General features: G+C 46.3%; 2 protein-coding genes across 2 annotated transcripts in view; one reads left to right on the forward strand and one right to left on the reverse strand.

Annotated features, from left to right (window-relative positions):
* The window catches only part of LOC125724024 (NACHT, LRR and PYD domains-containing protein 12-like), a 593671-nt gene that overhangs the window by 28259 nt on the left and 540424 nt on the right, over positions 1-24988 (forward strand). The gene's annotated exons all lie outside the window — the stretch shown is intronic.
* On the reverse strand, positions 556-19039 carry LOC125724028 (NACHT, LRR and PYD domains-containing protein 3-like). The gene is made up of 10 exons (XM_049000882.1): positions 18907-19039; positions 11858-11959; positions 10839-10952; positions 7760-7820; positions 7352-7580; positions 5471-7199; positions 4029-4202; positions 3716-3889; positions 3560-3606; positions 556-1305 (listed from the first exon to the last, which is right to left on the reverse strand). Exons 2-10 carry the CDS (start codon positions 11917-11919, stop codon positions 770-772), a joined length of 3126 nt encoding a protein of 1041 aa, XP_048856839.1. The 5' UTR covers positions 11920-11959; positions 18907-19039; the 3' UTR covers positions 556-769.

Consider the following 24988-nt stretch of genomic DNA (forward strand, 5'->3'; position numbering starts at 1 on the left):
GTAAAAAATTTGTTACGCTTTATTTTTAATTTCTTGTGTAATTATTTACTTAGGTAGTAAGGACTTAGTTCGGCTTTTGATTATTCTTTTCCCATTGTTAATAGAGGTCAGAGAGACGCCGTTTGCTAATTAGCTTGTCGATTGTCAGGTATAGCAGTTCACAAGTTTAGTTACAAAATTTTTATTCGTGCTTGTTGTATTTTGATCATTTAATCAAACGTGTGTTACTAATGATATATATGACTTTTGTTTTTAACTCTACGGACATTTTTTGCTTTCGCTGTTATGTCTCCCGACTCCTTTTATATGGTTGTTATATATGCTGATTTAATCTAATCGTGTTTGTGAAATTACAGTAAAGTGTATTTGTTTAATTATATGTTTTACGTTACTCAGTCACCTCACTTACGCTTTGAGCAGAGTGGAACCAGGACAATAATATGATAGAATATGAAGCCTTTATTGTCAGTGTACAGGCAGCAAATACAATATATGGACATATACATATAAGGTGAGGGTGAAAAGCCCCCCCCCCCCCCAATCATCAGGCTTACATTTCATTACACTTTAAATCAGACAGAAAAAGTCATTTTGCATGTTTGTTCTGTTTGCTGAACCCAGTCACTTATTCTTGTCTAACATACGTCACAATTCAGAGTAAAAAGGGTTATACTAGTTAAAAAGTAGAGATTTTACCTTTTTGCAACGGAGAAGCAGCGACATGCGACACTCCGATAAGGTAAAAATGATTCCTCCAGCACACAGTGAGCTATCCCAGCATACACAGCGACACGGAGGTGTTTGGATAATAAGCATAAAGCCCTGGATAGAGGGGTTCAGTGAATGAGGAGGTGAGGCTGTACAGGAGGATCAGTCCATCAGAGGAGACTCTGTAGAAGGACAGAGTACCAGCCGCCCAGTCCAGATACACTCCTACTCTGCGGGAGCCTAAGGGCTTTATGAGTATGACAGTCGGTTTATTATTGTGCCAGACAGAGTAACTGTCAGGAGAGCAGAGCAGCATCCATGACTTATCATTGAATCCAAGCAGACAGTCAACATTGTCTCCTTTCCTCCTGATTCCTTTATAAGTCACTCCTATCCAGGTTCCATCTCCACTCCACTCAGCCTCCCAGTAACAACGACGAGTCAGACTCTCTCTGCACAGAACCTGTGGCCAGCAGTCAAATCTCTCTGGATGATCAGGATATGGTTGCTTTGTCCCCCATGTCACCTTCCTGTTCCCCTCTGACATAGACAGGTATCTGTTTGCTGTGTTGGGGTCCAGCGTCAGCTGGCAGGAGTCTGTAGGCAAGAGGAAGAGCGATTAATCCCATGACGAAGCCCAGCATCTCCATCATTATCACTGTCACACCTCACACACTCACTAACACAGAACTCGCTCCAATACACACATTTTATTCCCAATATACTCATGTAGCCGCCCGAGTCTGCGGCGCTCCGGCTGCCCCCTGCGCTGTGAGACACGCCGCGCTGAGAGACTCGCTGGGGACCCAACTGCACTTTAGCCTGCGCTCTATTATTCTGTACGATACATAAAATATAAAAAGTAAAATATGTGAAATAATTTACAAAATGTTGGACGCCCGCGAGACGCCGGCGGAAAGACGCGCCGAAATTATACGCGTGTTAAAATTCATCCATTCTCCAAAATGCTTATCCTACTGGGTCGCGGGGGGTCCAGAGCCTATCCCGGAAGCAATGGGCACGAGGCTGGGAACAACCCAGGATGGGGGGCCAGCCCATCGCAGGGCACACTCACACACCATTGCGTGTTAAAATAATACTTAATTACAGGTAAAAAAAAAAAAAATACAAACAGCATTAATCAAACATGTTAACCATAAAATTGTACACCAACGAGTACCACTAGAAGTTAATTTATCTTTATTTCAAAATAAAACCTTCCTTCAAAATTACGGTAAAAATAACTTCATAAAATGAAGGGGTAAAATTATCGTACGTTATGGGATTTTTGGAATCATTGATCGTACAGAGGGTAAAATTATCGATAATCATCGTACGTCTGGCAACACTGGTGCGAGCCGCGCGACCGATCACGTGACGAGTCAGACAAGGTTCATACCATCAGGTTAAACGGAGGGAGGTGCGGGGCTGCGCGTGCTGACGGTGAACCGGTACACCAGGAGCGAGGGAGAGGAGGAGGAAAGAAAGAGAGGGGTGGTGGTGCGTGAATAGTAGGCAAGGTAAGTGACAGTTGGAAACGAAGTGGCACTTTGATGAATTTTAATAGCTATGATAACTCAGTCACAGAATGCAAAATTTGCAAGAAGAATCTGTCATTTCGAGCAGGATCCACAAACAACTTTCACAGACACTTAAGAACTGCGCATCCAAAAGTTCAGAAGCCGGATCAGCCCATCTAAGCTGAGGCACTGTCAAAATGTTATACTGTTAGAAAGGTGATACATAGTTGTTATAATTGATAGAACCTAAAACTGTTGGATACTGGTGTTTTGCACGTTGTAATTCATTTTTTGTTTTTTTATTATGATTTGTTATTTATGTTATTTGACTGTTAATAGATTAAAGACAAAAACAGATTTTCCACATATACGATGTTCAATACACGTGTAGTAGTGTTTAAGGTTTTTACATTTAATCTTTTTATACCAAACATAATGTAAAATTATGTTATTGAGGAAATTATAAGGTTTAGTACACATATCAGTCATGGGTCAAAACAGGGCTGAATCTGACTGAGGCAGAAGTAATAAAATGAAGAGTCATTTGGGAGCCGGAAGAGCCGACTCTTCTTGGTGAGCTGAGCCAAATGATCCGACTCACTAAAAAGAGCCGAAATTCCCATCACTAGTGCAGACTGAGGAGACGTTCGGTGTCACAGCCAGTTTGGGGAGATTACGGGTGCTGACTTAGGACAATACTAACAAATCTCAAAACACTCATCGTATGTGCAAAAGGAACACATTTGAAGGATTTCTTTAAAGATGTATAACTGTACTAGAATGTATTAAACCGTGTTAAACTCTCACACAAACACAAAGAAGATATAATGTATTTGTTCAGAAGTTACAAAAACCTAAACCATCCATTTTCCAAACCACTTATCCTATTGGGTCCGGAGCCTATCTCGGAAGCAATGGGCACGAGGCAGGGAACAACCCAGGATGGGGGGCCAGCCCATCGCAGGGCACACTCACACACCATTCACTCACACATGCACACCTATGGGAAATTTAGCAACTCCAATTAGCCTCAGCATGTCTTTGGACTGTGGGGGAAAACCGGAGTACCCGGAGGAAACCCCACAACGACATATGGAGAACATGCAAACTCCACACACATATGACCCAGGAGGAGACTCAAACCCAGGTCCCAGAGGTGTGAGGCAACAGTGCTAACCACTGCACCACCATGCCGCCCCTAACCTAAACCAGTCTTTTTTAGAAATAAAAAAGGAAAAAAAAATCACACACACACATTACAATAATTGTGTGAATGCTATCATAAAGTAGTATTAATAATATTAAAAATAAACACATGCAAACAAACTTACATTTCTGGACCCCTGGTCTGGTCCTGCACTCTCCACTGTGGTCCACACTATAGCAGAAGCAGAATGACATAGTACTGCTGTATCCGTTTATTTAATTGTTGCATTTTCTCCACATACACGAGTCTATAGCAGGACAGACACACATTCTGTACTCACTTCAGTTTCTTCAATTTACAGCTGGGATCCTCCAGTAGACCAAAGAGCAGCTTCACTCCTGAGTCTCCTGGGTGATTGTAGCTCAGGTCCAGCTCTCTCAGGTGTGAGGGGTTTGACCTCAGAGCTGAAGCCAGGGAAGAACAGCCTTCTTCTGTGACTCTACAGCCTGACAGCCTGCAGAGAGACAGACAATATCTCTCAAATAAATAAAAACACCTCACCAGTATGAGTATTACTTTAAAGTAAATGTAATGACTCCAATAAAGATTTCAATATTTACAGATTACTATGTGAAATACCCAGTAATACTGACCTCAGTATCTCCAGTTTACAGTGTGAATCCCTCAGTCCAGCAGAGAGCAGCTTCACCCCTGAATCCTGCAGGTCATTGTCACTCAGGTCCAGCTGTCTTAGCTGAGAGGAGTTTGATCTGAGAGCTGAAGCCAAAACTTCACAGCATGTCTCTGTGAGTCTACAGCTGTCCAGCCTGGAAAAGGAAACGTGTTAAGATAAAATTGCATACATCACACAAGCAGGTATATAAAATAAAACATCAAAATAAACATTTTTGAGGGCGGCATGGTGGTGCAGTGGTTAGCACTGTCGCCTCACACATCTGGGACCCGGGTTCGAGTCTCCGCCTGGGTCACATGTGTGCGGAGTTTGCATGTTCTCCCCATGTCGTCGTGGGGTTTCCTCCGGGTACTCCGGTTTCCCCCCACAGTCCAAAAACATGCTGAGGCTAATTGGAGTTGCTGAATTGCCCATAGATGTGCATGTGTGAGTGAATGGTGTGTGAGTGTGCCCTGCGATGGGCTGGCCCCCCATCCTGGGTTGTTCCCTGCCTCGTGCCCATTGATTCCGGGATAGGCTCCGGACCCCCCGCGACCCAATAGGATAAGCGGTTTGGAAAATGGATGGATGGATGGATGGATAAACATTTTTAGTACAATAAGACATGCAGCATATAGCTGAGATATCAGTTATTTTGTTGTTTCCCTGTTCTAGTGAGAAACAGAAATAGTTTTTACTTGATACTCCCCAGCCGAGACAAACCTGCTGTTTAATGACCTTACAGGGTGAGTTACCCTGAGACTCTGTAATATATGCATAAGTAATTTTATAAAGCTCTGAGCAGCGCTGGGGCTCAGTGATCAGCACTACAGCCGACCCAGGGGTTCTAGGGTTTTGGGTTCAGTTCCTGCCTCTGATATGTGTGTGTGTGAGAGTTTATGTGGGATTTCTATGTCAAGAACAGCTTAAGTATTTTTTATTATTTTTTTTATACGACTTTTGGATTTCTGAAACCATGACTGAAATACTTATTTTCTATTTTGAAGTAACTGAGAAGCTGTTAAATTTCCAAAACACTAATCAGACAATTATCAATCCAGTCAGACACTGTGATGCTTTATTCATCCCCCTGTTAAAATAGTGTTGTCGCACTTCTGAACTTGTTCTCTCTGACACACACATACAGGTCAGAGTGCAGAGGTAAGGGCCTTACTCAAGGGCCCAAAACCAGCATCACTCTGCTGGTGAGAGATAAAAACCGGTGACCTTCCTACCATAGGCACAGTCCAAACCCACTGAACCACACCAAGAATGTTAAAAAAAATATACATATCCAGCAGTATCCAGAATTAAATAGAATTTCTGGGTGTCTATTCTCTAATTGTTCTGATGAGATATAAAAGCAGTATCATGAATAACATCTGTACTTCTTTAGCAACAGACGTACGTAAGATCACTTACAGAGCTGTCCTAGATTTCTTGATCACAGGCAGCAGCCTCTGAAGACCTTCATCTGATCTGATGTATTTCTTCAGATCAAACACATCCAGCTCCTTATCTGACATCAGTAACACAAAGGCCAGAGCTGACCACTGTGCAGGTGAGAGGTCTGCTGCTGAAAGGCTTCCTGAACTCAGGTATCTTTGTACTTCCACTATTAGAGAATTGTCACCCAGTTCATTCAGACAGTGGAACAGGTTTATGGTCTTTTCTGCAGATAAATTCTCCTGAATTTTCTCCTTGATGTGCTGGGTTATTTCCTTAATGTTATGTGAGTTGGGTCTTGTCTCTCCCAGTAGTTTTTGTAGCAGAGTTTTACTAGAATCTGTTGAGAGGCCAAGGAGGAAGCGGAGGTAGAGGTCCAAGTGTCCATTCTTGCTCTTTAATGCTTCATCCACTGCAGTCTTCAGCAAGTCAGCTGATGAGTTTGATAGAAACATGTATAAAGCAGCGAGATACTCCTGGATGCTCAGATGCACAAAGCAGTACACCTTCTCCTGGTACAACCCATACTCCTCTTTAAAGACTTCTGTGCACAGTCCAGAGTAAACTGAAGCCTCTGTGACATCAATGCCATTCTCTGTCAGATCTTGCTTATAAAATATGAGATTGCCTTTCTCAAGGTTATGAAAAGCCAGTTTACCAAGTTTTAAAAGGAAATCCTTGCCAGATTTAGAGCATTTATTAAGCTTGGTTTCATCATTTTCCATATACTTGTCATTTTTTAAACTTGCCTGAAAGATCAGGAAGTGTGTGTACATTTCAGTCAGGGTCCTTGGAATTTCTTCACTGTCAGACTCACTAAAAAGACTCTCAAGAACAGTGGCTGAAATCCAGCAGAACACAGGTATGTGGCACATGATGAAGAGGCTCCTTGATGATTTCACATGTGTGATAATCCTGCTGGTCAGGCTCTGATCACTAAATCTCTTTCGGAAATACTCATCCTTCTGGGCATCACTGAACCCTCGTATCTCTGTCACCTGGTGGACACACTCAGGAGGTATCTGATTGGCTGCTGCTGGTCGGGAGGTTATCCAGAGGAGAGCGGATGGAAGCAGATTCCCTTTAATGAGGTTAGTTAAAAGCACATCCAGTGATGTTTTCTTTGTTACATCAAACCAGCTCTCATTGTTCTGAAAACCTAGAGGAAGGTGACACTCATCCAGACCATCAAAGATCAACAAAACCTTGTACCTATACAGCTCAGTTGATTCAAGTGATTTCAGTTCTGGGACAAAGTGGTGAAGCAGATCAATCAGACTGTATTCATCCTTAATCAAATTTAGGTCCCGGAAAGGAAGAGCAAATATGAAGTGAATGTCCTGGTTTGCTTTTCCTTCTGCCCAGTCAAGAATAACTTTCTGCACAGAGACTGTTTTCCCGATACCTGCGACCCCTTTTGTAAGTACAGTTCTGATAGGTGTCACATGCCCATGTAAGGGTTTAAATATATCATTGCACTTGACTGTAGTATCTTCTGTTACCCTTTTCTTGGATGCTGTTTCAATCTGTCTCACTTCATGTTCATCATTGACTCCTCCAGCTCCCCCTTCAGTTATGTAGAGTTCTGTGTAAATCTCTTTGAGAAGTGTTGGCTGTCCTTCCTTAGCTTTCCCTTCAAATACACACTCAAATTTCTGCTTCAGGTTACATTTGATTCTACGCTGACATTGCCACAGAAGATGCCCTGAAATGAGAGAAAAATGCTTTTTAAAACTCATACATGTCAAATTAAATCATATTACATTAAATGATAAACTGAAATGCAATACACATTTCTTTCATAAACTCTTTTTCTGCTGTAAATCAAACACACACTGAATGAGGTACAGCTCTTACTCTTCTCCAGCATGTCAGCAAGATCATTTTGCTCCATGTTCCTCAGGATGTACACTGTGATCTTCAGAGCTCCCTCTCTACCACAGATCTTCTGCATCTGATCATCACTGTCCATTTCATTGTCCTCCTCCAGCTGAGGCTCAGAGCATTCTGGGTCATTCTGATCCAGGTACCTTTTGAATTTCATCAGCTCATCTTTTAGATACATTTGAGGTTTTTCCTCCAGTAACTGAAATGAACAGATACAAGTTAATTATTATCACTCCTGGTAGGATTTCATTTCATAATTTCACTAGTGAATTAGTTATAAATATCATTCCTTTGACAGAACAACTTATTGTACATCTACAGAAGATGTATGTCAATTTAGATTAAATTTTAGATAATATACTTTAGTAATAAATGCACCTTGAAGATGGATGATAAGTCTCCTTTATGTGGATGTGAATTACATCTTATCACTCGGTCCCTGTAAATAAAACACAAATACCCATCCATTAATCCATCCATCCTCCGGCCATTTATCCCATTTTGGGGGTGGGACAGGGTGGGGGGGTCTATTTCAGATAGCAGAAGGCCTAGGATACGGGTTCACCCTGGGGGGGATTCTAGTCCATCACAGGGCACAGACACACAGAGGCTGTCATGTGTCATGGGGAATTTAGAAAGTAGCTCCCACCACAGATGAATGGGTTGAGAAACATCCTCTGTGTGAAACATGGTTTAATATTGTAGGGGGCACAAGTGATTTTGTCAGTTTGACAAGCTTAATGTAGGTTATGCTGAGTATCAATTACTTAAAGGAGGGACAGCTGGTAAAATAATATAGTCTGGTGGCTTTAGGCAAGATTTTATATATATCACAAATTTTTATTTCTATTCATTTTTTTATTTCAGTTAATTATAGATTTTGTTCTTTTAATTCCAGTTTAGGTTTTTTGTCTCACATTTTGATTTTGGATCCACAGTTTCCCTTGCCCGGATGCGGGTCACTGGGCCCCCCCCCCCCCCTGGAGCCAGGCACAGCCCGAACAAGGCATATGGGTCCCCTCACCAATGGGCTCACCACCTATAGAAAGGGCCATAGGGGTCGGGTGCGATGTGAATTGGGCAGTGGCCAAAGGCGGGGACCTTGGCGGTCCGATCCTCAGCTGCAGAAGCTAGCTCTAGGGACATGAAATGTCACCTCTCTGATGTGGAAGGAGCCTGAGCTGGTGCGCGAGGTTGTGAAGTTCCGGCTAGATATAGTCGGGCTCACCTCGACGCATGGCTTGGGCTTTAGAGCCAATCTCCTTGAGGGGGGTTGGACCCTTTTCCACTCTGGAGTTGTCCACGAGGAGAGGCGCCGAGCGGGGGTCCGCTGGGAACATCTGGCGGAATCCCCTGTCAGGAGGAGTTTCAACTCCTACCTCCGACAGTACTTCTCCCATATCGCGGGACAGGCAGGGGACATTGAGTCTGAATGGGCCATGTTCCGCGCCTCCATTGGGGAGGCAGCTGACCAGAGCTGCAGCTGTAAGGTCCCTGTTGCAGCGGCAATCCCTGAACCCGCTGGTGGGATGCCGTCAAGCTGAAGAAGGAGTTCTATTGGGCATTTCTGGCCTGTGGGACTCCAGAGGCATCTGACAGCTACCGGCAGGCCAAGCAGGATGTGGCTTCGGCGGTTGCTGAGGCAAAAACTCAGCAAGGAGGAGTTTGGCGAAGCCATGGAAAACGACTTTCGGACGACTTTGAGGAGATTCTGGTCCACCATCCGGCAGCTCAGGATGGGAAAGCGGTGCAACATCAACACTGTTTATGGTGGGGATGGTGCGCTGCTGACCTCAACTCGGGACGTTGTGGGTCAGTGGAAGGAATACTTCAAAGTAGTCGAACCTCGGATTCAGGAGGAGCAGTGTGGTTTTCGCCCTGGCCGTGGAACAGTGGACCAGCTCTATACTCTCCGCAGGATTTTGGAGGGTTCATGGTAGTTTGCCCGACCGGTCAACATGTGTTTTGTGGACTTGGAGAAGGCATTCGACCGTGTCCCTCGGGGACTCCTGTGGGGAGGCCAAGGTGGCCTATCTGATCCGTTGCCTACGCAGCCGCTCCCTCTGCCTGCTGCTGTTCCCGAGCAGGCGCTCCCTCTGCCGCCTGCAGCTCCCGCGCCCTCGCCCTTCTATCCCTATGACTCCTTTGCCCTCGCCCCGGCGAGCTCGACCCTGGACAAGGGCCATAATGTCTGTGTCCTGTAAGGGGAGGGGACACAGACGCAGGGCTGGGGTCCCACCCGCCCTGCCCCCTGGCTCGCCCTCCCTCGCCTGCGCTACAGCTTGGTCGGTGCCTGCGGGTCCTGGCCCTCCAGGTCGCCTGCCAGTCCCCCTCCACAGCCTCGTCGCCCTGCCTCACTCCCTCCTCCGGCATCTCGTCGGTCGCCTGCGGGCTCCCCGACAACGGCTCCTCAGTCGCCTGCTGGTCCCCCAACTCCAGCGCGTCGGAGGACTTCGCCGCCTATTGCAGCACCCCCCCTCTCCTTGCCCTCGCCTAGGTCCCCTCTAGCTCCCTTGTCCCCTTCCCTGGGTCTCCCTCCACCTCCCTCCTCGACCCCTCCGGTGGTCCGAGATCCCCTCCTGCTCCGGCCTCCCAGCCGCCTGCAGCCCCTCCGGCTGCCACCCGTCGCCCGCTTGGGGCACCCTCGGACTCCCCTTAGTTCCCCCTCCTTATCTCCCTACGCTCCAGTCTTTGTCCCGCAGTCATTTGCTCCTCGTCCTTCTGTTCTGCCCTTCTCTGCTCCATGTTCCCCGATATTCCCTCCGTTGACTCCTCCTTTTGTCCCGCATGTTCCCTCTGTTTCTCCCTTTCTTGTCTGTCTCTCTGCATTCCCAGGCCTTTGTCAGCTCCTGTCCTACGTTCTGTCTCTTGCTATGTTTTGTACCTCGGTCCTGTTCCCTGTGCCTCGTTAACTGTTTTGTTCCTCTTTTCCAGGTCGCGTTTCCCTCGTCCCGTCCGACTCCTCCTCCTAGGCGCGCCCAGAGAAGCGCGCCTTTGAGGGGGGTTCTGTCATGCCCGGCTCGTCCGCTCCTCGTGTGTGCCACGCCCCCTGATTACCCACGCGTGCTTCCCTGATCGTCTCCAGCTTTGTCCACTTACTTTGATTAGTCCCATCCTATTTAAGACCTGGTCTTACCTGTTCCCCTCGCCCGTTATTGTGATTTGGTGATGGTACTCATGGTTTTGATGTTCCCCGTTCCTGCTACCTACAATAAACCCTGAGTTTTGCCCTGATTTTGGTTTGCCAGCCTGTTCCTTACCTGCCTACCCGCACGATCGCCTTTCCGTTCACCGGTGATCGTGACAATAGGGTGCCGAGCTTCCTTTTAAGGGCGGTTTTTTTCCCTCTATGACCAGTGCCAGAGCCTGGTCCGCATAGGCAGCAATAAGTTGGACTCATTTCCGGTGAGGGTTGGTCACAGTGATGTATCTTGTGTTTGTTTACATGTATATTTACCTTTGATCTGTAGGAAAAGGTTCCTCTCTGAAGTTGATCATGGGGTCCATTGACTTGTCACTCTTCATGGAAACACAGCTGGGTACAGGTGAGCCTGCTCTCTCCATCAGGACACTGTGGACAGCCAGAGGAAAGATCCTCATTATATAAATATAATGAATAATAATATATTATTATTCCCTAATAAATCCCTCGTTTCCTGATCCTGCGGCTCCTCATCCTTATTCCCTGATCTATGTTTCCCCCCCGAATTGTTGCAGGTTTAGTATTATTGTTACAATCTCAGTTGCTAGACTTGGTTTTTGTTGATTTTTATTCCTGTTTGTTTATTTATTTATTTATGTATATATTTATTATTTTTGTATCTATTGCTTTGTTTACACTCTACTTCATTATTTGTGACCATTTCTGATGGGATGGAAGATCTATTTGTTCCCTCTAATGTAAAAGAACTGGCTGACTCCTATAATCACTGCTATTCATAATTAATTAGACTGAAATACTCAATGCCACATTTTTGAGAATATGTATTTTTGAGAAATACTGTCATTTCAGCTGGGAAATGCAAACGTAGATGCTGTAAGACTACAGTGTATCCGTAAGTGGGAACACCATAAAATTAACCTCAAATAGGATTCCCCACAATAAATTTCACAGGGTTCCCCATGATAAGTTTTTCTGACCGATTACCAGACTCCTACTGGAAACCTTTGTATAAAAATATAAACTCCTATTTTAGATTATCCAGAAGATGCCACCAAAGAATGTCTTGAAAAATTGAAGCAGCAGCTGTAGGTGGCAGTAGAGCACAATGTCCAGGGAATACAATTAAATGCAGATTTTTAAAGGAAACTAAATTTAATGAATGATAATCATGAATCATCTACTCTACAGACCTGAATCATGACTCTCAAGGAAATTTATTAAGTTAAAACTGATTACTCCCTCTTTCAAAAATGCTGGAAATATGTTTTAATTTATGCCTGTAAAGCAGTTCAAACACACAGGTTCTGTCTTACCTCTCAGTTCTCTTTGTTTTACACTCCACAGGGGGGGTCATTTCAGAAGCAGCTCCCTCCATTTCTGTGCCGATCCAGACCAGATGACTCCTGCTGGGGCTTCTGTGGAAATGAAATTGCTGCCCTGAAATTGCACCAAACTGTGAACCCAAAACTGAGGTTTGTACCGAACCATAAGTTCTGTGTACCGTTACACGGCTGTTAAATACACAGTGGAAATACACTTAATGTAAATCCTGTCTTAGACATATGATCACATAGCTTAGGCTAATGTAACCTGCATGGCACATTACTGCTTTGCACTGGCTAGTCAAGAAAGATCTCACTGTAGATTGTCAGCGATTGGTTAGTTATTATTTTGCATTATAATTGGTTCATGGGTCAATTACAGTTTGGCCCACTGGGTCTGGGCACAGGGGCCCCAGGGCCTTTGGGGGGCCCCGAGTGAAGTCCCCCGCCTTATACTGTACAGGCAGTCCATGGCCATTTTTAGATGAAGATGTCCAGCAAAGAGACAGTTTTCCATCGTAAAGTATGTGAGCTGTATCTGACCTAAACCCCTGCTGAAATGGCCCTGCTTACTAGCACAGTCAAAAAACTGACCAAACCTATCTGGTTACGTCATCAGTATCTGATTGGTGGAAATGTACAGAGACAAGAAAGAACCAGTGATCTACAGTGACATGCATGGCTTATCTGAAGGAATAAATGGTATATTCTATATATCCATCCATCCATCCATCCATCATCTCCCGCTTAATCCGGGGTCGGGTCGCGGGGGCAGCAGCCTCAGCAGGGAGCCCCGGACTTCCCTCTCCCCAGCCACTTCGTCCAGCTCCTCTGGGAGGATCCTGAGGCGTTCCCAGGCCAGCCGAGAGACATAGTCTCTCCAGCGTGTCCTGGGTCATCCCCGGGGCCTCCTCCCAGTGGGACATGCCCGGAATACCTCCCCAGGGAGGCGTCCCGGAGGCATCCTGATCAGATGCCCGAGCCACCTCATCTGGCTCCTCTCGATGCGGAGGAGCAGCGGCTCTACTCTAAGTTCCTCCCGAATGACTGAACTCCTCACCCTATCTCTAAGGGAGAGCCCAGCCACCCTGCGGAGGAAACTCATTTCAGCCGCTTGTACCCGCGATCTCGTTCTTACGTTCACTACCCAAAGTTCATGACCATAGGTGAGGGTAGGAACGTAGATCGACTGGTAAATCGAGAGCTTCGCCTTTTGGCTCAGCTCTCTCTTCACCATGACAGACCGATGCAGCGCCCGCATGACTGCTGACGCCACACCGATCCGCCTGTCGATCTCCCGCTCCATCATTCCCCCACTCGTGAACAAGATCCCGAGATACTTAAACTCCTCCACTTAGGGGAGGACCCCATCCCCAACCCGGAGAGAGCATTCTACCCTTTTCCGGCTGAGAACCATGGTCTCGGATTTGGAGGTGCTGATTCTCATCCCAGCCGCTTCGCACTCGGCTGCGAACTGCTCCAGTGAGAGCTGAAGGTCACGGCTTGATGAGGCCAACAGAACCACATCATCTGCAAAAAGCAGAGACCTAATCCTGAGGTCACCGAACCGGACGCCCTCAATGCCCTGGCTGCGCCTAGAAATTCTGTCCATAAAAACTATGAACAGAATCGGTGACAAAGGGCAGCCCTGACAGAGTCCAACCCTCACCGGAAACGAGTCCGACTTATTGCCGCCCATGCGGACCAAACTCTGGCACCGGTCATACAGGGACCGAACCGCCCTTAAAAGGGAGCCCGGTACCCCATACTCCCGGAGCACTCCCCACAGGACCCCCCGAGGGACACGGTCGAATGCCTTCTCCAAGTCCACAAAACACATGTAGACTGGTCGGGCAAACTCCCATGAACCCTCCAGAACCCTGCTGAGAGTATAGAGCTGGTCCAGTGTTCCACGGCCAGGGCGAAAACCACACTGCTCCTCCTGAATCCGAGGTTCGACAATCCGGCGGACCCTCCTTTCCAGGACCCCCGAATAGACCTTGCCAGGGAGGCTGAGGAGTGTGATCCCCCTGTAGTTGGAGCACACTCTCCGGTCCCCCTTCTTAAAGAGGGGGACCACCACCCCGGTCTGCCAATCCAGAGGCACTGCCCCTGATGTCCACGCGATGCTCCAGATGCGTGTCAGCCAGGACAGCCCCGCAGCATCCAGAGCCTTGAGGAACTCTGGGCGAATCTCGTCCACCCCCGGGGCCCGGCCACCGAGGAGCTTTTTGACCACCTCAGCGACCTCCACCCCCGAGATAGGCGAGTCCACCCCCAAGTCCCCACACTCTACTTCCATATCGGAAGGCGTGTCGGTGGGATTGAGGAGGTCTTCGAAGTACTCCCTCCACCGACCCAAAACGTCCCGAGCTGAGGTCAGCAGCGCACCATCCCCACCATAAATAGTGTCGATGCTGCACCGCTTTCCCGCCCGGAGCCGCCGGATGGTGGACCAGAATCTCCTCGAAGCCGTCCGGAAGTCGTTCTCCATGGCCTCACCAAACTCCTCCCACACCCGAGTTTTTGCCTCAGCGACCACCAAAGCCGCATCTCGCTTGGCCTGCCTGTAGCCGTCAGCTGCGTCTGGAGTCCCACAGGCCAGAAAGGCCCGATAAGACTCCTTCTTCAGCTTGACGGCATCCCTTACCACCGGTGTCCACCAGCGGGTTCGGGGATTGCCGCCGCGACAGGCACCGACCACCTTACGGCCGCAGCTCCGGTCAGCCGCCTCCACAATGGAGGCACGGAACATGGCCCATTCGGACTCAATGTCCCCCGCCTCCCCCGGGATATGGGAGAAGTTCTACTGGAGGTAGGAGTTGAAACTCTCCCTGACAGGGAATTCCACCAGACGTTCCCAGCAGACCATCACTATACGCTTGGCCGGCTTCCTCCCCCACCAGCGGAGCCAACCCACCACCAGGTAGTGATCGGTTGACAGCTCTGCCCCTCTCTTCACCCGAGTGTCCAAAACATGCGGCCGCAAGTCCGACGACACGACTACGATCATCGAACTGCGGCCTAGGGTGTCCTGGTGCCAAGTGCACATATGGACACCCTTATGCTTGAACATGGTGTTCATTATGGACAGTCCGTGACGAGCACAGAAGTCCAATAACAAAACACCGCTCGGGTTCAGATCGGGGGGGCCGTTCCTCCCAATCAAGCCCCTCCAGGTCTCACTGTCGCTGCCCACGTGAGCATTGAAGTCCCCCAGCAGAACAAGGGAGTCCCCAGGAGGAGCGCTCTCCAACACCCCTTCCAAGGACTCCAAAAAGGATGGGTATTCTGAACTGTTGTTTGGCGCATAAGCGCAAACAACAGTCAGGACCCGTCCCCCCACCCGAAGGCGGAGGGAGGCTACCCTCTCGTCCACTGCGGTAAACCCCAATGTACAGGCGCCCAGCCTGGGGGCAATAAGTATGCCCACGCCTGCTCGGCGCCTCTCCCCGCGGGCAACTCCAGAGTGGAAAAGGGTCCAACCCCCCTCAAGGAGACTGGTTCCAGAGCCCAAGCCGTGCGTCGAGGTGAGTCCGACTATATCTAGCCGGAACTTCACAACCTCGCGCACCAGCTCAGGCTCTTTTCCCATCAGAGAGGTGACATTCCATGTCCCTAGAGCTAGCTTCTGCAGCCGAGGATCGGACCGCCAAGGTCCCCGCCTTTGGCCGCCGCCCAGATCACCTCGCACCCGACCCCTATGGCCCCTCCTATGGGTGGTGAGCCCATTGGAGGGGGGACCCACGTGCCTTGTTCGGGCTGCACCCGACCAGGCCCCATGGGTGTAGGCCTGGCCACCAGGCGCTCGCCATCGAGCCCCACCCCCAGGCCTGGCTCCAGGGGGGGGCCCCAGTGACCCGCGTCCGGGCAAGGGAAAACGTGGTTCCAAAATTTTCTTCATCATAAGGGGTCGTTTATATTCTATATATATTTCATTATTAGAAGTATCGCACATCGCGATGTATATATGCATTCCTGAAAATTCGGAATTTCCAACCTCTTATTTAAAAAAGTAATATAGAAGAACTGAATGCAATGGATTCATAATGGAAATCTATGCAAGCTAATGCTAATTCTTCTAGCATTTGCTGCTAACATAACACAGTAATTCTCACAGGGCGCTTTCACACCACAGGAATGGTTATTTTTTTTAGGAACCAGGACTTTTTTCTGGAACCAGAAACTTTACTCATGTTCACAACACAGAAACTCCACCAGACTGTAATTCCTTGGAGTCGGTTCTGGAACCTATTTTAAGTTTCATTCTGAAGTTCCGCTACCCTGAACAGGAAAAACGGTTACAGATTGATGGATGGATGGATTAATGGATGGTCGGATGGATGGGTATTCTAGAGTAGGTACTTTTCATTGGAACACTGGGTTGGGCTCATAGCAAAAACTTGCTGATTGTTTGACCACAAGCTCTGGAACTGAATTGGAAGTTATGCGGAAGTGCTGGGAAAAGAGATAAAAGCACTGGAGCAAAAACTGAGCCGAGGAATTATTTTTGTACCTTAAATTACATTTAATCCATCAATGAAAACCTTTTTGCTTGTGCATATTTTTGCATTGGAAAGTAGATCAATAATGAACATACTTTTGTGAAATATCTTTGGTGCCATTTTTAATTCTGTGGATAACGAAAGATCAATCTGCCGGCCAGATTTAGTCAAATAACGCGGCCATATAAATAAAAGAATGTGTCCCATTTTGATTGTGATCAATCCCCCAGTAACTAACAAATAACAAGATGTTCATTCTCCCTTGTTTTGGGGAGGTGTTGTAGTTTTGTATAAAATTATGAAGTTTAACCTACAACGTTTCTGTGTCTCCCATGTTTATTTAGCATAAAGGTGCCAGTTCCTGTTGTGTGGTGTGAAAGTGGCCACGAGCTCCAAAAGTCCCTGGTAGAGACAACCTGGGAACTTGTAACCAGGAACCATGTTGCAGAACTCTGGTGTGAAAGTTCCCACAGACAGAGGAGGGTAAGTTAGCACAAAGTAAATCATGATGGACACTGTGTGAACAGCAGACAAGTGTCACTTTGCTCTCCAAACCTGGCAATGCCTTTACCGAGCCAGTGGAAAATTAAAGCGAGCTGGAACCGCATAGTATTAATGTTCTCTATGTAGAATGAGTCGGTATGGTGTGGTTCCTGTATGGAATTGTAAATGCACCTTTAGATCCTACACAGTTTTGGCCAGCTGTGGTTTTGGGGCCGTAAGGCCCCTTCAGTTACCTAGGGGGGCCTCGACCCTCTCCCCCATGGCGACCATCAACATCCAGTTTTGAATGAAATCCTCCAGTAACTATGCAGTGCTTTTTGTTTGCGTCTTAGCACACTGGTTAATGGAAACTGTGGGTTTTGGGGTCCAGTTAATTAACATGAGACTCCAAAGCTCTGTTCCCTGTTTGTAAAGGCAGTCAGCAATCATTTTCAGATAAAATCTTCTGGTTCTCTGGACAGTCCAGGCGGAACAAGTGGCAGAACGTATATGACGGAGGGACGGGAGGGAGTTTGAAAGGTTTGTGCCAATCTGCCAATGTACTGGTTAAAGTTAGTAGCACCACAGCTAAAGAAACAACTACTACCAACCTATGACATGTTTATAATTCAGCAGTAAATCTGGCCTGTAGGTCGACATTTCATGTTCCACACAATAATAAATGATGTAACATCATTTCAATAATCTGCACCGACAAGTTAAGCAAGTTTGTCAGGAAGCTAACATGCTGGGTTTGCTGGAAGGAACATTCACCATGACATGAAAAATGACAACAAGGAAGAGCTACAAGAATTTCATACAACAGAGAGTCAGAGATTCAACTACAAGTACATGGGGGATGGGGGGGTGTCCTGCCATTTAGCCTGAATGACTGAATTTAAAGTGCCTCCCTTCTGAGGTCCTGACTGCTCCTTTCCAATCACCCAATTAAAAATCACCCACACATTGAATTTTGTTGATTGCATGAAGTGAAGTTTAACATCAAAGCCATTATTTCATTTCAGATCCAGTCTGAGTGTATTTTTAATGCTGCTTCTATTAATTTATATACAGGTATAAAAATAAAGGTGTGAGACCTGGAATTTCTACTGTATTGTCTGTCTTGATCATTTACTCTCACACATAAGCCCACATGTTATCAAAACCTGCCTTACAATAAATTTTATTTTCAGATTAGACAAAGACCTCTGCTGAACAAATCTGTTGTTTTAACTGTCTTGCTGAGAGAAAAAAACACAAAATAATATTTTGAATCGTATCTGATTTGATCTGAATCGTACTTTTTTGTCCAAAATACACAGTGATCTGCGTGAGCTACAAGTTAGAATTTATTTATATAATTATCCTACATAGCTGATAGGTACATTCTATAGTCAGCCACGTAGCTATAATACAGGCTTGAACACCCGTACCTGCCGAGGAATTTGTTTGAGAAATTTGCCGATCAGACACCAGTGTTGTCAAATCTCACAAGACAAAAAAGTAACTTCACCCCTGAAAATAAGCCCAAAATAAGCCAACTGTCAAAGTAAGACGGAAAAATCAAGCCCAAAACACATGACCACATGGATCACAGTCAGTCCTGTTTGCCATATTATGCGTACATATAACATACAGACAACAGTAACTCCAGTAACCGCAATACTGCAGACCTGCTTCTAAACTCTTAATTTATCATTGTCTTTAGTTAGTGTGACAGTAAATGACTCCTTATGGCCATGAACATAATATGGCTCTTTGTAGCACATTTTGCATATTATTGGACACTGAACTCATTAATATCCCAACACAAAGAATATATCTGAGAGATGCAAAATCCGTCGAAAGTGGCTGAGTGCAGTGCTTTTCAAACCAGTCATGGGGACAGACCGCGTTTCTGCTCCCTCTCAGATCCCGATCACACCTGTACCAGGTAATAATCCAGCTTCCCCATAGTACCTGTAACATTACATCACCGGCGCCGCCACTGTATATAAGTGTGTCATACATGCTTATTTTATTATTAATTGTATCTGTTAAAAATAATCTTACCTTGCAATACAAACTTTATATTATTCCAGAATCTTATCCGTGTTTCTTGACAAAACGGAGACTCCAGTTTTAAAATGCTTTCACTTATATTTACACGCAGCAGGAAATAATCACCTTCATACCAAACGTGCCAGCGGTCTGAACAGAAATGGACACGTACTCAACCGACCAGTCTGATTTGTGAATTTTTGAATGTTCTGCCAAAAACAGCATGGAAATTGTGATCTATGTGGGTATTGTAAGAGAGGATCACTTTTCCCCCAATGATGCAGGTTTGTGACTGACCCAAGGGTAGGCCCACCAATCCCTCCAGTCATTGGTCACTTCTGGCCTCTCGACCTCCGTTTCCCCCGCTATGGTGGTTGGATCCGGCTCTTCAAACCTACAGGGACTCAGATTTCGGTGCAACACCCGTTCTTCTCCATTACCAGAAGATCTCACCACATACACTGGCAATTCCACATTAGGCTGTGACACAGTAACATAGGCTTTATCCTCCCACCTATTCCTCAATTTCCCTGGTCCCCGAGCCCACCTGTTCAAAACCAGTACTCTCTGTCCCGGTACCAAAGGTTCTGCTTTTACCTTTCGGTCAAAACCCCTTTTCTGCATTGCACTTGATTTTTTAATCTGATGTTGAGCATGTGTATAAGCAGCCACTAACCTCTTATGGTGCTGATACACCCAGCTGTTCACCGTCCCTGAAAAACCGTCTCCACCACCTACCAACATGTCAGAAGGTAATTTAGCATGACGTCCAAACATTAAGAAATAGGGGCTGTAGCCTGTAGAGGAATGAGGTGTGTTATTATAAGCCTGCACCATCTCCGGCACATACTCATCCCATTCCTCTTTTTGGCCTTCTGCAAGTGTCCCCAACATGTCCAATAATGTCCGATTAAACCGCTCACATTGTCCATTCCCTGAAGGGTGATATGGGGTCGTGTGCGTCTTCTTAATTCCATATAACTGTAGGATCACACATGCACATATCACAAAGCTTAAATTCCAGGTGAACTGAGACAAGGCCTACCCTGGTACGAGAAGGCACACATCGACCTAGGCCCCAAAGGGGGGTTTGTGACCCCACACACACAGATAACAAGGGAGGCCAGCACTCCAACTTTTATTGCTCAAAGTTTTAACGACCTACAGACAGCAGAGTGGACCCCAAGGACAGGGGTCCCTCGACTTGGCCCACAACCCCATCCCCCGACATCCTGCCTTACATACCACTCACCCAGCACCCCACAGAAAGTTTCTTTTAAGTTTGGCTTTTGTATATCTGTATATGTATTTACTCTTGACTACTAGTCTTAATATACAGATATGTGCAGGTTATGTTCGAATGTGTCTTAACTTTTGGAGATTCTTTTTCTTTGTTTGACAAACCTTCTCCCCCCCCTTTTCTTTGCCACATTCCTCGGCAACCCTTATCTGATCTTTGTATTCTACCATGCCTATCTAAGGGTAAGATGTGCTTATGACATGAGAATATGTCATATAATGTCTGTATAAAGGGTAATATCTGTTGAGGTACAACCTAAACCACCTGTACCATATACTGGTGTGAGTAAGGGAACATAACATAATAGCATAATATAAGTAATCATTAATTAATCATCACAGATGGTATTTGGTGTAAACCGCTAGGCTGGTGCGGCATGTTTGGTATCAAACCGAAGGAAAATCACTCCAGTTTCCAAATCTGGTCAGTGGTTACCACAAAAGTGGACATATCAAAAGTTACACCAGCCTAATGAAAATCACCATTACCAGAGAAGTCAGTCTGGTCATAAATCCCAAAAAGACTGATACTGATCCCCTTCCGAAGCCCGCCAAATGGATGGTCAGCCATTGGTCCAGGACTCAAATTCCTGGTCACTCCTAATCACGAACCTTATGCTATAAAACCTGGCACCTCAGAACAAAAGGGGGAGAAAAGCAGGTGAAAAAGGGAAGAAAACGGAGAAACAAGCAGCGTTCTTAAAGCTCGTCGGTGAAGACCCAAAGAACTGCAACTCAGCCCAAGCTTCACCAGAAGAAAGAACCGGAGGGACTCCACTCCAACAACCGCTGCAAACACCGCGCCTCCCTGAGAGCCATCACCCATCAGCTCATCAGCCACTGCAACCAACTGCAAAGACCTCCCTCTTTCCTGCATCCAAGTAAACCAACTTCCTTTCCTTTCTAACAACCTAAACTGTCCTATTCACCTGCTATATTCCTTTAGGTTTATATTCCTACAAACTGCTTGCTTTGCAGAACAGTTTTTCCCTTTTCAGGTTAATCATTTTAAATCTGGTCACTGCATTTTCATGATTACATCGTTTGTGTCTTTTCCGTTATTTCATGTTTATTGTTTGTTAGGTATAATGTCTGTCTTATGTTAGTTGTAGGAATAAATGCATGTCTTTTTACACAACTTCAGCCTCCGTCATTGAGTGCTCACAATAGTCCCTGCCTCTGTGCGATCTGGCTACTACGCTCTGAAACCTCTAAACTCGCCTGAAATATCGCGAGACTCTCTCTCATCGGCCGTGAGGGGAGCTTCGCTACCGGTCGTTTACATTACCTGGTGACGCAGCTCGCTGGACGAGCCTACTAACCCAGGTTATTAAGCGATACTGGTTATTAATGAATCCCATTTAAGTCTCACATTAACAGATATCGGGGATTCGCAATTGAGTTTGGAGGAGCCGACCATTCGGCATAACAATTGGTTAATAATCAGCATTAAATAATAATTAATTAAAAGTTAATTAATTTCAAAACATATTGGTGGAGATATTAAAATTTACCTGAGCTAATAATTCCTACACAACTCACAGAGTTCTCGAATAACCCCTGCTTCAAAGGACCCTGGTCGGAGTGCAATTGATAAAACCCCCCAAATGGCTGAATAAAATGGGTCCATAAAGCCTGTGCCGTTGTCACCGCTGTCTGGTCCAGAGTGGCCACTGTGACCGCATACCGTGTAAAATGGTCCACTATGACCAGCACATTACACATTCCACTTCTTGATGCCTCCAGGCTCAGAAAGTCCACCGACACCATCTGAAGGGGATACATTGATTTAATTGGGACCAACGGGGCACATACTTTAGTGGTTGGCGTCTTCCTTAAGCCACACCGTTCGCACTTTTGGCAATACTCCTTCAATTGCTTGTACATCTCCGGCCAAAAAAATAACCTCCATGTGACTCCACCAACCTTCTCCACAGCCAAATGGCCTGCTCGATCATGCACCCACTCCATCACTCGCTTCCGCAAAGAGGAGGGCACAAAAAGTACTCCCTAAAATTTTCAACAATAGCCAATTTTAATGCCAGCAACTCCAACTTGAATGAACTGTAATTCCTATCGCTCCTCTCCGCTGGTCGCAGACTCCGGCTGGCATAGGCGATCACACGCTCCTTCCCTTCTTGCACTTGAGCCAACACTGCACCCAATGCAGCCACACTGGCATCTGTATAAACCCTAAAGGGGACTGAGAATCAGCATAAGCCAACACTGCACCCAATGCAGCCAAACTGGCATCTGTATAAACCCTAAAGGGGACTGAGAATCAGCATAAGCCAACACTGCACCCAGTCCAGCCAAACTGGCATCTGTATAAACCCTAAAGGGGACTGAGAATCAGCATAAGCCAACACTGCACCCAATGCAGCCAAACTGGCATCTGTATAAACCCTAAAGGGGACTGAGAATCAGCATAAGCCAACACTGCACCCAGTCCAGCCAAACTGGCATCTGTATAAACCCTAAAGGGGACTGAGAATCAGCATAAGCCAACACTGCACCCAGTCCAGCCAAACTGGCATCTGTATAAACCCTAAAGGGGACTGAGAATCAGCATAAGCCAACACTGGTGCTTGCAGCAGGCACTTCAGCCTCTGAGAAGCCATTTCCTGTGCTTCCCCCCACGTCCACGACTGTAGATCACCTGATGTCTGACGAGAATATTTCTTCGATGTTCCCCTCAAAAGTTCATTCAAGGGAGCAGCAATCTTTGCAGAGTCCTTAATAAACCGTCGATAGTACCCAGTAAAGCCCAAAAATGCTCGAAGCTGGAGGCTATTGTCACGGGAACGCTCGCGATTGCTGGGTGAGCAGGCAAGCAGGAATGCAGTATACGGGGCAAAACGGGAGTTTAATTGGGAAGACGGGGACCGGGAAACAACTCACGTGTACAAACATCAGGTAACATCAATGACGGACAAGGGAAACCGGGGAGACCAGGACTTAAATACACAGGACTAATCAAAGTAACTAGACAAAGCTGGAGACGATCAGGGAAATACACGTGGGTAATCAGGGGGCGTGGCACACACGAGGAGCGGACGAGCCGGGCATGACAGCTATTGATTGGGGCTCGCCATGCTTCCACCGCCAGCAACTTCTCTGGGTCTGGAGAGACTCCTCCTTCAGAAACCACATGTCCTAGATATCTAACTCGATCCTGAAATAAAGAACACTTTGATGGTTTCACTTTAAGTCCATAACCCGCCAAGCAAGTAAATACCAAATCCAGATGAGCAAGATGTGCATCAAATGTTGGAGAAAACACTATGATGTCGTCCAAATACAACAGCAGCATTTCAAAATTTTGATCCCCCAAACAACTCTCCACTAACCTCTGTAACGTCCCGGGTGAGTTACACAGCCCCATCGGCATCCGATTAAATTGGAATTAACCCATAGGGCTAATAAAAGCAGTTCTCTTTATCAGCTGGGTGAACACCAACCTGCCAATACCCATGCGCAAGATCTAATGTTGAACTTTTTTTTTTTTTTTTCAATGAGGCCGGAAGTGGATATGCATCCTTATGAGTAACCATATTAAGCTTTCTGTAATCCACACAAAATCAAAGTGTACCATCCTTTTTCTTTACCAACATGATTGGCGCTGCCCAGGGACTACAGCTTTCACTTATTACTCCCCCCTCCAATAATTTTTTCAAAAGACTTTTCACTTCCTGGTAGAGCTTAGGAGGAATCCACCTATATGGCTCCCTAATAGGAGCTGTTGTACCTGTTGGGATCACATGCAATACTTTATCTGTATACCCATAATCCTCCTCATGCTGTGAAAACACCCCATAATGTTTAACCAACAGGTCCTTAATCTTTCCCTGCTGGTCTACTGAGAACTGACCTGGATCAAGGGGCACTCCCCCAGGCACGCAGTCCCTTCTCTCTCTTCCCTTTCCACTGTACATTGTCTAACACCCACCTCTACAGTCGCCTCATCCACTGGCCGCACTTCCAACTCTCCTTGTCCCCTTTTTTTACAGACTTCCACCTCATGAATCACTCCCAATGTAACTCGCCCAACCAATTTAACCGACTGTAGAGCCAAATTTACGACTAACCTTTACACGTCCCTTTACCACCGTACTTAAGGAACGGGCCAATAATAACTGTCCCGGCAACCCCATTCCTGCAGCTGGTTCAACTAACCCCACAGAATCCTTCCCATCAGGCCGTGGAGAAGTACAAGCCTCCAAAACCACTTCCGACATGGCCGGCACGTTAATGCACCCGCCCTTTGGCCAATAAACTGCTCCTAAAATCCCAGTTTCCCTTGAAAGTTCTCAGATTATCACACATAACAAAGGTTTGTTGCCACACTCTTGCTTCTGGGGCCTCACTAACTCCCTCTACATACTTCGACCCAAATGTGGTAACAAATCATGACTCTGTTCTATAACATTCATACCAATTAGCCCTGGACAGGACTGAAACCCTGTATCTTTCACAATCAAATCTCCTTTATTATGTATGACTTGGCCACAGATAGAAAGATTTACCTCAATATATCCTATATAGGGGATCCTTAATCCATTAGCTGCAATTAAATTAAGCTTTTGAATGGGCTGCTGCACCTGTGGACCTTCCTACCTCAATGTTCTTTAAAATAACTTTCTGTCAATGTAGTAACTTGTGACCCCGTATCAAACGCTGCGTTTTAATACCATTTATTAACACTTCAGCCACTGGACATTTACCCACTATATTATTGAATGAATGAATGATACTTTATTGATCCCACAGTGGGGAAACTGAGTGTTAACGCAGC

Source organism: Brienomyrus brachyistius, unplaced genomic scaffold, assembly GCF_023856365.1.
Source record: "Brienomyrus brachyistius isolate T26 unplaced genomic scaffold, BBRACH_0.4 scaffold54, whole genome shotgun sequence".
Taxonomy (NCBI): Eukaryota; Metazoa; Chordata; class Actinopteri; order Osteoglossiformes; family Mormyridae; genus Brienomyrus; species Brienomyrus brachyistius.

Coding starts and splice junctions, on each gene's coding strand:
- LOC125724028 (XM_049000882.1), bottom strand. CDS start 11,919: ATGGAGGGAGCTGCTTCTGAAATGACCCCCCCTGTGGAGTGTAAAACA. Junction 10,953..11,857: donor AAAACAAAGAGAACTGAGAG/GTAAGACAGAAC, acceptor GGCTGTCCACAG/TGTCCTGATGGAGAGAGCAG. Junction 7,821..10,838: donor CCTTTTCCTACAGATCAAAG/GTAAATATACAT, acceptor TTTTATTTACAG/GGACCGAGTGATAAGATGTA.